Consider the following 13,109-nt stretch of genomic DNA (forward strand, 5'->3'; position numbering starts at 1 on the left):
TGGTCACAGAAGAACAGTGCCACCAACGTCTGCTGCCCCACCTGGCCCTGCCTTTTCCAGGCTTGTCCTGGAGCGTTTGACCTATTTTTCAGGCATAGGACTCAGCCAGCACAGACACACCAGCAGCTGTATGCACACCCTTGGGTGCATGGACGAGGACACCACACCCCTGGGTTCCGACCGCTGGCCTTACACTTTGTTGGCAGGCATCTATAGTGTATGTGAGAGCAGGTTAGCCTGCCTGGGAACCGGGTCTTATGTGGACCGCATGGTAAGTCACACTTACAGGGCACTTTCTTGACCCAGATGATTTTGCTTTAAAAAAAGTAATCACAAGCGTTGGAATTCTTTTTCCAATGAGCAAGTGTTGTAAGTCTGCAAACGTCCATGGATATATGTAGCAGAAGGAGAGCAACCCCGCCTCTCTCCTCTCCTGCCCTCCCTCCCAGCCCCAGAACTGGGGCCCTGCCCTCCTCGAACCCCCCAGAGGAGACCTCGGTGCTGAAGGGGCCTGTGTGTTCTCAGATTCAGAAAAGGCCGATCACTGCAATTAGCCAAAGACCCTGGGAAATACACTGAGAAATAAAGGAGCTGCACTGGAGTCCATGTGCTCGCGATGGTTTAAAAGCAGAGGGTGCGTCTTCACAGGCGCTGTTTTATCTACGCATCACCCGAGGTCAGCCACCTGGGGGGCTAGCAGGCTTTCATCTGGCTTCGTCAATAGCACTAGCAATGCAAGAGGCAATCACATTCTTACTGAAGTTTCTACGAGAATCGCTGAACCCGGGTTCCAATTCTGATGGCGTTCTGCCTGTGTGTGTGTGTGTGTGTGTGTACACGTGGGTGTGTGTGCACAGGAGGGGGGTTACCTAACCCCCCCAAGGACGAATGTAACTCAGGTGGGAAACGCGTCTACCCCACTCTCCCTGAGAGCTGCTGCTGCTGAGAGCTGGAATCTTCCACCGAGAGGCTGCTCCTACGGGTTCATCTTCAGAGTTGCCAGTTCCGAGGCTGTACCCAGTGGACGATGGCGGACGCTTTCTCAGGGGATAACACTCTTCCAGACATGGAGGTTCACAACCTAATCCCCCCAGTTAAGTGTCTTCTCAATCCATGTAAAGAAATGCCCTCAAAGTTTTTGGCGTGAACCAAAGCACATGAGAAGCATCTGTTCCTCGCCAGCGTGTTTATGGCTTTCCGCCTTAGTAATCGTGCAGAAAATAGTTGACGCCACAGGCCTGGGACCGTTTACTCTTAGGCAGGCCTGTGGCGAGCTAGGTCCCGGGGTGTGGTCTGGGATCTTGAGTTTCCAGAGGGCTCCCAGCCACCGTTCCCTAACCGGGAGGGCAGTTCGCTGTGCCTGCGCGGCTGTGGGCACCACACGGTCCGTGCTGAGCGGCCTCTTTCCTCTGGAGCCTGGGATCTTGGTGGCACCACGCAGGGACAGCCTAGAAGACCAACCCCCAGTAAAGCCCTGGGGAGGGGTCGCTAACGAGCCTCAGTAACAGCTTTTAACACGTGGGGTCACAGCATGTGAGCACTTCACACAGGTCACAGCACATACTGAGAAATTCAGCGTCCCACGTGACTGTGAGGAGGGGTCTGGAACCTCACCGTACCTCTCACTGTAATGAGTCATAGCAGTGACGGGACCGTATCCTACATCCCAGGAGCTCCCCCAGCAAGTCGTGGAAACTGGAGAGGTGGAGGGGACCCCAGGGCAGTTACTGAAAGAGGTCCTTTTGGAAACCAACCTGGAAGAATATCTGCCAGCTGCCCACTCCTCATTGTGTGGCAGGTGTTCTTAGCTGTTTGCTGGTTCCGTCTATACCTTCCCCAGGCAGGCTGGCTGCACCCACTCTCCTCAGGCCAGACACCTTCTCTCCTTAGTGTCCCAGCCAGACTCCCAGCCCCGTCCCTCTCCCAGTTGCTCAGGATAGAAGGCAGGGTGCCCCTAGCATCTGGGTCCTATCATCGCAGCGGCATCCCTCCGCAGAGGCCGCTCACCAGAATCTTCCCCTCCTCAGGCCCCACTGCTCCCCAAACCAAACCCTGTCTTCATGCCGCAGAGCCGCTTGCTCTGCCCTTTCCACCGTCGTCCGCAGCCAGCAAGGGGCCCCCCAGCTCCCTGCCCAGGTCTTCCGGCCTCCCAGACTCCTGCCTGGCCTGGGACATCCTCAGCCCTGCCGTCCTCCTGGACCCAGGACCAGCACGGCCACTCTGCTGCCACTCCTGCCGCAGGGAGCCAATTCTGCACAGACTTCCAGGGGGGCCTGCCTTCCCCCACTGCCAGAAGCACCCTCCCCTACTTCCCCAGTTCCTCACGGGGCCTAGACTTGCATCCTGTCCAGAGGCAACTTCCACAAGGACCCTCCTGCTGACCCAAGCCCTCTCTGCTTTCCTGTCCCCTTGCCTGATGTGAAGTTGCACATCGAGTGAGTCTCCCAGGGCTGCCAAGACAAATTGCCACACGCTGGGGGATTAAAACAACAGGAATTCTCTGATCATTGTGAAGGCTGGAAATCTCAAGTCGAGGGGTCTGCAGGGGTATGCTTCCCCCTACGGCTCTATGGAAGAATTCATTCATCACTGTAACTCAGAAATCGGGAACAGTACATTACACTTATTCAGTACTCATAAATAATGGATGGGTGGATGGATGAGTGGACGGGGGATGGATGGATGGGTGGATTGACAGGTAGACAGATAGATACATGAGTGGATGGATGGATGGGTGGGTGGGTGGGTGGATGGATGGACAGTTAGGCAAATGGATACGTGGGTGGATGGATGGATGCATGAGTGGATAGATGGATGGGTGGGTGGATGGACAGGTAGATACATGAGTGGATGGATGGATGGATGGACAGGTAGGCAAATGGATGGATAAATGGGTGGATGAATGGATGGGTGAATGGATGGATAGATGGGGAAATGGACTGATATGTGGATGGATGGATGCATGAGTGGATAGATGGATGGGTGGGTGGATGGATGAGTGGATGGATGGATAGGGGTGTGTGTGTGTGTGTGTGTAGGATGGACAGATGGGTAAATGGACTGATATGTGGATGGATGGATCAATGAATGGATGAGTAATATTACAGGAATATGTGAGTGAAACCTGTTTTCTGCAGATAAGCGTTTGAAGAGGAAACTAAATGATAATTCATTTAAACCTAACACTGTAACTTGAAAGCAAAATGGATTTATTGCCATTGGTGACAGAAATGCTGTATTTCTTGGAAAAGCTATGCGATGGTGGTATGCAACATGAAATATCTCAGTCCCACTTCAGATTTCTAATTGTTTCTGCTTACAGAGGAGAAGCCAAGTAGAAATGTCCTGAATAAGCAATTCTCTATTGCGAGAGGCCTCTTGTGGAATCTGGGATTGAAAACGTTCTAAATGCCCCACTTCTTTTATGCATGAATTGCAAAAAGATGTGGCAGGTTTCACTCCTACCAAGAAAACTAAAAACACCTTTTGTCAAATAAATGCTCCTTGAATATTTAACGTATGCACCAGTGGCCTCATGGCGGTCAGTGTCCCATCAAAGTGCCTGCACATCTGGGCTCTCTGGGGAACAGCTGTGGCAGCACCCAGGAAGAAACACTGATGTGGCTGCTCCGTATGCCCAGGCTACTTCATCGGGAAGCCTGGGTGCATTTTACCCAGGGTGCCAAATCTCAAGTAACGGAGGAATTCCCAGGGCCTTCTGAAAGCAGAGTTGCAATAAGGCTGCTCCCTCCAGGTTAGCTCCATCCTAGGCCAAGGACTCTGAGCACTGCACGTATTCTGTGGGTTTTATAGGAGACAGCTAGGTCAAGGCCCTTCAAAGAAAGCTGCTTTGTCCGGCGCTGGGCTCTGCACAGGCCCGTATTCATATCTCATTGTTGTTTGCAGGAGAGGCAGATGTGAACCAGAACAATGGGACCTCCTCTCAGGACACAGCGGTGACTGACTCCAAGCGCACAGCAGACCCAAAGAATGCCTGGCAGGACGCCCACCCAGCTGACCCAGGGAGCCGCCCCCACTTGATCCGCCTCTTTTCCCGAGATGCCCCGGGGAGGGAAGACAACACCTTCAAAGACAGGCCCTCTGAGTCCGACGAGCTCCAGACCATCCAAGAAGACAGTGCAGCCACCTCCGAGAGCCTGGATGTGATGGCATCACAGAAGAGACCCTCCCAGAGGCACGGATCCAAGTACCTGGCCACAGCAAGTACCATGGACCATGCCAGGCATGGCTTCCTCCCAAGGCACAGAGACACGGGCATCCTTGACTCCATTGGGCGCTTCTTTGGAGGTGACAGGGGTGTGCCCAAGCGGGGCTCTGGCAAGGTGAGCTCTGAGGAGTAGAGGACCTTTAGATTAAGTGGAAAAAGCAAAGGAGAAATCAGTAGGTGAACTAAGCCATTAGAGGAAGAACTGGCATGTAGCCTCTTGCTGTCTAAGGTCTGGGTCTGTGCTGGAGAATGCATCTGAGCCCAAAATTGTGGGCCTGAATTGCTGCTTAGGACGTTGTTTTCATGTAACTCACCCTCTGTCTTCCTCAGAAGGGATGGTGCCCGGGGTGTGGCTCGGGAATGTAAGGACATGCTGAATTGTGGAGCTCTAAGGGGGCCCGGGCACAGGCATTGCAGAAAGAGAGCCACGTTTTTGGGGTCTCTGGTGGTGTGTGCTTGCCGACTTTGTGACTGAGCTGCCTCTGCAGCCCACACGTTGGAGTTCAGCACTGGGTTACGCTCGTTTTTCCTGGAGTCAGTGCTGTTGGCTTCATGTTGCTCTGCAACAATCACACAATTGAGGTTGAGGAAGACTTTTGAACAAACTCCTGAATTTAAATCCTCCTTGAGCAAGCTTTCTCTGTGATCTGAAAAGTGGAAGGGGTGGAGGGATGAATGAGTATCTATGAATCAAAGCTTTATTATTTTGTGATTCCAGTAATTTGCATATAGAGTTTTAGAAGTTTAAAAGCGAATGTTCTGTGGATAAAAACGTATCACAAGAAAGAAAAAGAAAACCCTGCTCTGGGGTCCAGTGTGTCGGTGTGCCTTCTGCCGTTGCTTGTCTGGATAAGCCTGTGGCTGCAGGTTCATCAAAGCACTGGCTCCTGAGTGGCATTCAGATGGCAGAGGCATAGCTTTTCACATGACACTTAGAGTGCTTGGTGGTTGTGTAAGTTTGGTGAGAAAGAAGTTTTTCCCCAAAACATCCTGGTTTATTGGGTGTTCTCACAAACCCTGTAAGAGGCAGCTATTTTTCTGCCTGTGTGCAGTGCCGATTCTGGAATTCTGGAAAGCCTTGTGGGAACGTAAAAGGCTTTTGAATAAAATGTGGAACAGAACACCTCATTCTGTTAACATGCCATCATAAAAACCACAGGGTAATCTGTGGAGTTAAGGAATCCCTAGAATTTGCGTTAGTCTCCAGCTGCAATTCTTTATTGATCATGAGATTGTTGAAGATAAGCACAAATGTCAGCTTTACCTTTCCTGTGGGCATGAGAGCACACTGAAGTTTCAGGCAACTGTGAACATCTCTACCATCTGCTCTGAGTTGAGAATTCATGTTGTGACACTTGCCATGACTTACTTGTAAATAACATTTGGTGTATCCACAGTACTTCTGGAATCGATAGTCTGACTAGTTCTCTCAGTGTATTTGTAGACGTTTTCTTTCCCTTTGTGGCAGTACTCCCCCACCCTGAAATGTTGGTGTTCCAACCTATTTCTCATGCTAATTTCAACTGGAAGCACTTTTTCAAACCACGCCTGATATGCATGGATTCAGGTTGTGCAATCAAGTGTGGCTGTTACGCTAAGCACCCATCATGCATACAGCATCACCACTTTTGAAAGCTTGAATCATTCTGCTCAATGCAAGGTACAGAAAAAAAAATGTATTAACTGCAGAAAAGGTGAAATCGTTGGATAGCATTGTATTATAAAACAAGCTTCATGTCAGAGATAATGGTTTAAGTTGAAATGAAATGGTGAAAGCATTGATATCATTGTGACTTTATCTCAAAATGGATATAGAAATGCAGAGATGTGTGTTTCTTCTTTTATGTTAAGATTACAGCATTCATTGTCTTAAATCCCTTATATGCTTCAATATTTTGAAAGAAAATCTTCTAGTCTCAGAAATAGTTATCTTTGCAAAATAGGACCCAGAAAAAACATTTTTCAAAAATTTTAAAAATAAAAATTTTCACATAATTCCTTTAAGAATTTTAAAATATCAATTCTTTTCACTATGGAGGATTGAATATAGAAGATTTTTTAATGAACAGGCTTGCCCTTTGATACCAAAGGCAAAAAGTAGTAACATTTGCACACGTGATCGTACAGCAGCCTGTGAGGCTTCCCTGTGGAAAGGGCACAGCGGGGATGTGTATTTGTTCCACTCAACTGTTTTATCACAAAGGGTTTTAAACATGGAAGATGAAAGCTTAACTCTTTCTACACCCAGCTACAAACCCATAATGGCCCTAAAAGTCTGGGCTATTCATTGGTATGGGCTGCCGTGGATGAACTTTTGGTTTTGTTTTTATTTTTTGCTCTGTTTACAAATCAGAAGAGCCCCAGTTTTTATCTGCTAGGAAGGTCCTTCAGACAGACTGAAGAGGTGTGCAAGGAGGAGGGGTGGAAGGCTGAGCCCCGTCTCTCGGGACCACGGCCGCTGCCCTGCCTGCCCGGCAGTTCATTGGGAACACAGTTATTCTGCTTCTCCATCTAGAACAAGGGTTATCCTGGCAGATTCCTACCAGACTCTGAATGGAGCCCCCCACGACCCTATAAAAGGGGCTGTTTGTCCCCTCCCACCCTCCTGAGTCTCTCCCTCCCTCCCCTGAGGGCACGTGGCCACTGGTACCACATGTTGCAGGGGCCGCCCCCGGCCCCGGGAATGCCCTAACAACACCCATGCTTGTGTCGCTGGGAGCTGACATTCAAGAAAAGTACATTAAAAATTCCTTGAGGAGGCATATTCTTTTGAGAGCCATAAATGAAAAGTGCATTCACAGAGAACACGCTCCTTTGTTGTGAGAGCAAAGAAAGGACGATTGTTGCCTTTAAGGAACACGTTTCCCAGTTCCCCGGAATGTCAGGGTCGCGTGAGGAATGGGTGGGCACTGAGGGCCAAGACTGGCACGTGCTTAGCCCGGCGGCTTCCTCTCCAAGTGACCTCCCCGGCATCAGTCTTCTGCCAGTGCTGATGTCTGAGGCCACTTGAATGGCACGAGGCAGAGCCTGGAGGTGTTGGCTTTGGACACCACTCCTTCCTTTTGATAGAGAGGAAGGTTTTACAAAACACGTAAGCAGGACACAGGGATGTACCATGCGGGCAGTTCCCAAAACAGAATGCAGCCAGGACACCCTAGCCCCTGCCTCTCCATGCCATATACCCTTAGGAAGTTTTTTAAAAGCTAACTTCTTACTGATGATTTTGTCTATTTTTCTGTTTGACATTAAGACCTCCATTTATAACCTGTTCTCAGTATTCTGTAATTCAGCATTCAGTATGACTTCTGTGCCTCTGGCTGTATGGGGGAAGAACTCTGTCATTCAGTGCTGTGGGGTATCTTCAGTGCTGTGAATTAATCACAATGTTCTGTTGCCTGATTTATTTTCCATTGCATTTTAATTTCATTAAGCATATTTTAGTTCTACAGTAACCTAATTCCTCATTGTTAACATGAGATCCTAATTCTGTAACTTTGTTCTGTAATCCCACTGTTGGGGGGGCGCGGGGGGGGGCGGGGTGTAGCATTTGGAGACACATGAAGGATACAGTAGCTACACGGAGGGCCAGCCATGCACAGGGCTATCCCCTCCCCTGAGGGCAGCCTGCACCCAGAACCAAATTCCATCTCTTTCATCATGAGCCTGCGTGGTCACTGACCTGGCCACCCAGCACCTCCATTGGATGAGAGAGTTGGCCAGAGATTCTTCTAGAGAAAATCCAAATATGGAGGGGGTGCATTTGTTTCTGCACTCAAACACCTAATGAGATTTCCTAGAAGAACTCCTCTCGAAGTCCCGTGGCCCTGATCAGTTATTGATCGGAGGCTTCCCTGGCTTGGCCACCAGCCTCCCTGTGTCCTTCTGTGGTCTGCATATGTTGCTGCTGTGTGAACAGGCGACAGCTAATTAGCCTGGACATGTCTGTACTGGCAGTGATTTTGCAACTTCCTCTGTACAAGCGATACGTTTGTGAATCATGGTCATGGATTTGCTGGTGATTGCCTCTGGTGGTTGTATCCAGGTTTAATTCTGAGCTTTTTGCCTTATATATTTTTCTGCCATTTCATGCATTCATTAAACAGTTTAACAGACCATGGACAGTGTACTAATTGCACGTGAACTTTCTTAAGTTGTCGTTTTTGGTTGCCCTGCGTACGTCAGTGTGCTGTGTGGCCGGCACTTCCGTGGCCTGGTGACACAGCTGGCAGGTAAGTCTGAGCACCAGAGCTCCTGTGCTTCTGTGCGGGAAAGTCACAGTTGCTTGCTCCTCTGCTTTTATGACACCAACACATTTTACCCTCTTCTCTCCACCGACGGTCCGGTGTTCTGGTCTTTCTATTATGACTGTTCTGATTCTGCCTCAAGTTTCTCACGTTTCTCTCAAAGCGTCATCCGCGAATGTTAGGGCAGGTGGACGCTGAGCAGGCGCTGTCCGCGACTCAGCCCACCCCACCAGCACCCCCCAAATGAACGCGCACATGGGGGCCGGTGCCCGCAGAGCTCACTCAAGGGGGGTCACGGGAACCTTGTGGCACTGAAATAAGGGGAAGGCACTGGCTCTCTGAAGGGTGATAACGAGTGTATGAGATTAAGGTGAAACTCAGGGTCCTTGAAAATCAGAAATGAGAGCAAAGATGAGTGATTGGCTTGTAGGTGGCCCTGCCGTTCATGTCCCGTCAGACCCTTGTCTTAACTCCTCCCTTCAAACTCATTTTCATTTTAAAGCATTCATTTCTCTCATCATTGATTTTCCTTTGATAAAAAGACTAGCCATTTGATAACAGGCAATTCTGATCGGTGGATCAGGAGCTCGGCTTGACCTCTGAGGGAACAGATCATCCTTAGGAAATAAACATGCAATGGCACTCCTGTGGAAATCGCTTAGATATTGATTCAAATTTAAGAACTATGGACATTTCCTATCAAACCCTGATTCAATGTTTTTGTAAATTTTTTTTCCTTTATGTCTATTAGCATATTCTTAATGCTCTGAAATCATTCTACTTAAAAAAAACATAGTAAAAAAGGAAAAACAGCTAAAGAAAACTGACCTCTTTTGAGGGAGACCCATAAAAGTAGGCTCAGCACCCACAATTTCTCTTGAGACGGTTCTTGCCTTTCAGCTTCTCTGGCCTTTGCATTTGGCCTCCCTTTCCCTGGTTCTGGAAGTGGCAGGAGCTGGGGTTACCAGTTGCATTTTCTGAAAACCATCAGTGGGATGCCTTATATCTGCCCCAGCCACCTGCCTCTCCATGGGTAGAGGGGGAGTCAGCAGAGGGGCTTCACACCAGCCCACCAGAGCCATGAGACCATGTCTCACAATGGTGATCCTCTTCTTAAGAAGAGCCGTTGTAGGAGATGAGGGAAAATAAATGGAAAGTTCTCCGTTTGATGGCCACATGCATAGCGTGCACTTGCTCATGGACACCCGTTGATGGGGGTCACTGCTTAGGGGGACAGCCACTGCTTAGGGGGACAGCAGCTCCCATGGTCTCGTCCATGGAGACATCCTCTGAAGTGAATACTCAATTTACTTACTGTTTAATATCATGAATTAAAGTCACCAGAAATTCCTGCCAATATAGAAATAGCCTCTCTCATGCAGGGAGAATCTGTTAGGAGACATAGAGCTAAGCACACACCACAGATTTGCCTCCGAAAACCCCAGAATGTTCACTTTCCATAATACTTCTAGAATGTGCTCACATTCTTCCGTGCAGAACTACTCTATTCTCACACATACTCAGCTGCTAACTTGTTTAAAAGGATCCATTTCATCTGCATCCAGTACATCTCCTGATGCCTGTTACCCTGATTTCATCTCTTGACCACTGTGAGTCTCTCTTTTCCTTTCTCTGTCTTTATTTTGCTGTAGATGATAGTCAAGAAATAGACAGTTCTTGCAGAGCATTTACCTTGGTTCTATAATCACAGTCTAAACTGCAGCCTTCAGAGTTCATGGATGCAGCAGATACTCTCGTGCAACTGACAGAATACAGTAAGTCAGGAGCAAATGGTATTTAGGAAGATTTATAACAGAGCTCAGGTGAGTGCACAGCTCCTGCTCCTGCTGAGGAAGGTTAACTTCCTACTTACGTTAAATTCCTACCTTCAGTAGCAAGGAAGGATGTCAGCAGGAAAACCAGCTCTAAGTAGTTGGCTAAAGTGACTTTGAACACTGCTGCTCCTAAAATTACTTCCTTATGCTCTGCAGAGAATCTGAAACAGCCAGTCCTCGGTTCACTGAACTTCGCAGAGCAGGAATGGCTTCCACCTGCATTTTTCCTCCCTCTCTGGCTCTGGGAGTGGCAGGCAGCTGGGGTTACAGGCTGCATGTCCTGAAAACTATCAATGGGACGCCTCATGTCTACCCAGCCAGCTACCTCCCCCATGGGGGAATACGATGCAGAAGCAAACGCACTTGCTATAAAAGAAAAAACACAACTGTGCAAGTGAAGTTGGATGTAAAATGTATCCACTCCATGCAAGACATCAAAAAGCCTTTAGTGCCCTTTGCTCTAGACTGGGAAATGCCTTCTGCACTTGACTGTAGAACTCTCACACAGCTGGTGCCTGCACCCGTGTTTGGTCCCATCGTTTGCTACAGGCCCTCAGAATAGACTTTGGAGGAGAGGATTCTTAAAATTTCCCTTCTGCTCTTGGTTTTCTGAGTCCTTCGGGCGCTGCCTGCCCTCTCCTCTCGCCATAACCTCTTGCTGGTCCGTCCATCACCCATCTCTGTACACAGCTTCTTCATTCACCGTCGCCCCCCATCCTCCATCTCCCGCTCACTCCTCCTCCCTCTGGGTTCGTGCCAAGCCAGCTCTAGAGGAGATTTGCTGGAGGACTTTGGGGCACTGCCAGTGGCGCCCACCCGGACTCACACAGCCCACTCTGTGTCCCCCGGCAGGTACCCTGGCTAAAGCCGGGCCGGAGCCCTCTGCCCTCTCATGCCCGCAGCCAGCCTGGGCTGTGCAACATGTACAAGGTAAGATGCCGGCGGGTCCCCACCCATCGGGGTCAGGGGTGACCTGCCCTTGCCTGGACTCTCAGCCACTATCCCGCAGGGCAGGCAGTGGCACTGCCAGGAGTCCACCCCAGTCTCCGAGGCATCTGTGAGGCTGTCAAAGCAGGGAGGCAGGCCTCCCCCGGGGGGGAAAGCAGACGCAGGAAGAAACAAATGCCCAAGGAGGGCCTGCCTTTGAATCCTTGGAGGGGAGCAAAGGGCGTGGCTGTCAGCTCAGGACGGTGGGCAAAGCTTGGTGACGCTGTTCCCAGGCCTGAAGGGCGTGGGGGGCCTGGGATGGCTCTGGTATCCAAGGGCTGGCCTGAACCTGGGCCACTTGCATACCCGTGCCTGAGTTTGCTTTGAAACCTAGTGCCTAGCAGACACTTAGCACTTGCTAAACATGGGTTAAATTAAGCTCTAAACGATGAGTGCCCTTGGGACGTCCGGCCCCTCTGGACTCTGTCCTCACCTGAGTGCAGCTGGGCTCTGCGTAGGAAGTGGGCTGTCGCTGTGGCCTGTCCTCATCTGCTGATGCGGCTGCCACGGCTTCTCAAAACACGACGGTGCCAGGAGTAATCACGAAGAAGGCAGGAGGGGAAGCGGGCAGGCCCAGGGCTGACACCGGAGTCGCCGCTTGCACGCTAGGAGCGGCCGCCACAAACCCGCGTCCACCAGACCCCTTCCAGGTCCAAGCCACCACCATCTGCACCTTGGCACCTGGCTTTTAAAGCCTGGGAATATGCAACAGATTGGAAACACGTGCTCAGTACTGAAATAGCACGAGCATTTCACAGCTGAGCTTGATGGAGCACCAAGTGTGAGGGAGCACCAAGTGTGAGGGAGCACCAAGTGTGAGGGAGCGTTTACACTCAGCAGGGAGCACAGCAGCATGGGGTTGGGGGGGCAGGACGCCTGTGGACGCCAAAACCTGGAGCCCCTGAAGGGGAAGTGTTCACCAGGTGTGGCCGCATGTCAGCCATCAGCTAATGGCTGGGCGTCCAGGGCTGCCCCGCTGCGGGCCAGGAGTGGTTTACAAGTTAAGGATGTGCCTGCTGGCCCCAGGATGGCCAGTCCAGGGCAGTGGCTGAATGTGCAGCAGCAGAACCAGGGCTTGGGGGCAGAAGGGCCCTGGGGGAGCCGGGGCCAGACAAGGAGCAGGTGAGCACCGCAGGGTGGTCGTGGGACTTGGAGTGACCGGCAGCTGCGGCTCGGGGTAAGGATTTCTTCCTCAAGCCACAGGGGAGGAGGCAGCCAGGCACCCGCGGAGCCTCGGTGGCTTGCACGCCCGTCCCGAGAGTCTGTGTGTAGCTTGGGTTGCGTCCTTGCTGAGAAGCTGCACTTGATTTTCAAGAGCTCTCTTGGTGATGAAAACACCCCCACTGCCCCCAGGTAGCTTCCGAGGCTCCGCTGTCCTTCTGGGAGGTCTCTTCCCTGGGTCGCACTGGGGCTGTGGCCACCTGGGCTTCACAGCCTGGAAGGGGCCGACCCTGCGGACCCCACCCTGGAGAGCAGTGCTGGTGAGAAGGAGGATTTTAACTGCGTGGAGGAATATCTGACGTGGGAGGGCTGAGCTGAGGACGCCACAGCACCCGGTGTGTGACGCACTGGCAGGCCACAGCTTGCCCCCTGCCCCGTTCCCTGCTCCACCAGAGGCACGTTGTCCTCAGTGGACCCTGGCCACGGAGAGGTGGCGCCTCCGCCAGAAACCCCCCATGTTGCCAAGCAGAGAGGAGACGATGAGTGTCCCAGGCTTCGGTATCCAGATCACAGCAAGAAACTCAGCAGAATGTTTGATTCCTCTTCTAAAAAATTATTTAGCAGAGAACAGCCCTCTGTTCTCCACAGTGCCAT

The 13,109-nt window shown here is 50.9% G+C and overlaps 1 protein-coding gene across 2 annotated transcripts in view; it reads left to right on the forward strand.

Moving 5' to 3' along the window:
* Nucleotides 1–13,109, forward strand: part of MBP (myelin basic protein) — a 141,971-nt gene that overhangs the window by 102,705 nt on the left and 26,157 nt on the right. Inside the window, exons 4-5 of one of the 2 annotated variants that reach the window (XM_003925981.4) lie at nt 3,907–4,343; nt 11,160–11,237. In XM_003925981.4, the coding sequence (XP_003926030.1) occupies nt 3,907–4,343; nt 11,160–11,237 (515 nt within the window). The remainder of the gene's footprint in view (nt 1–3,906; nt 4,344–11,159; nt 11,238–13,109) is intronic. The other variant, XM_010336716.3, reaches the window with a different exon arrangement.

This window comes from Saimiri boliviensis, chromosome 13 (genome assembly GCF_048565385.1).
Source record: "Saimiri boliviensis isolate mSaiBol1 chromosome 13, mSaiBol1.pri, whole genome shotgun sequence".
Classification (NCBI taxonomy): Eukaryota; Metazoa; Chordata; class Mammalia; order Primates; family Cebidae; genus Saimiri; species Saimiri boliviensis.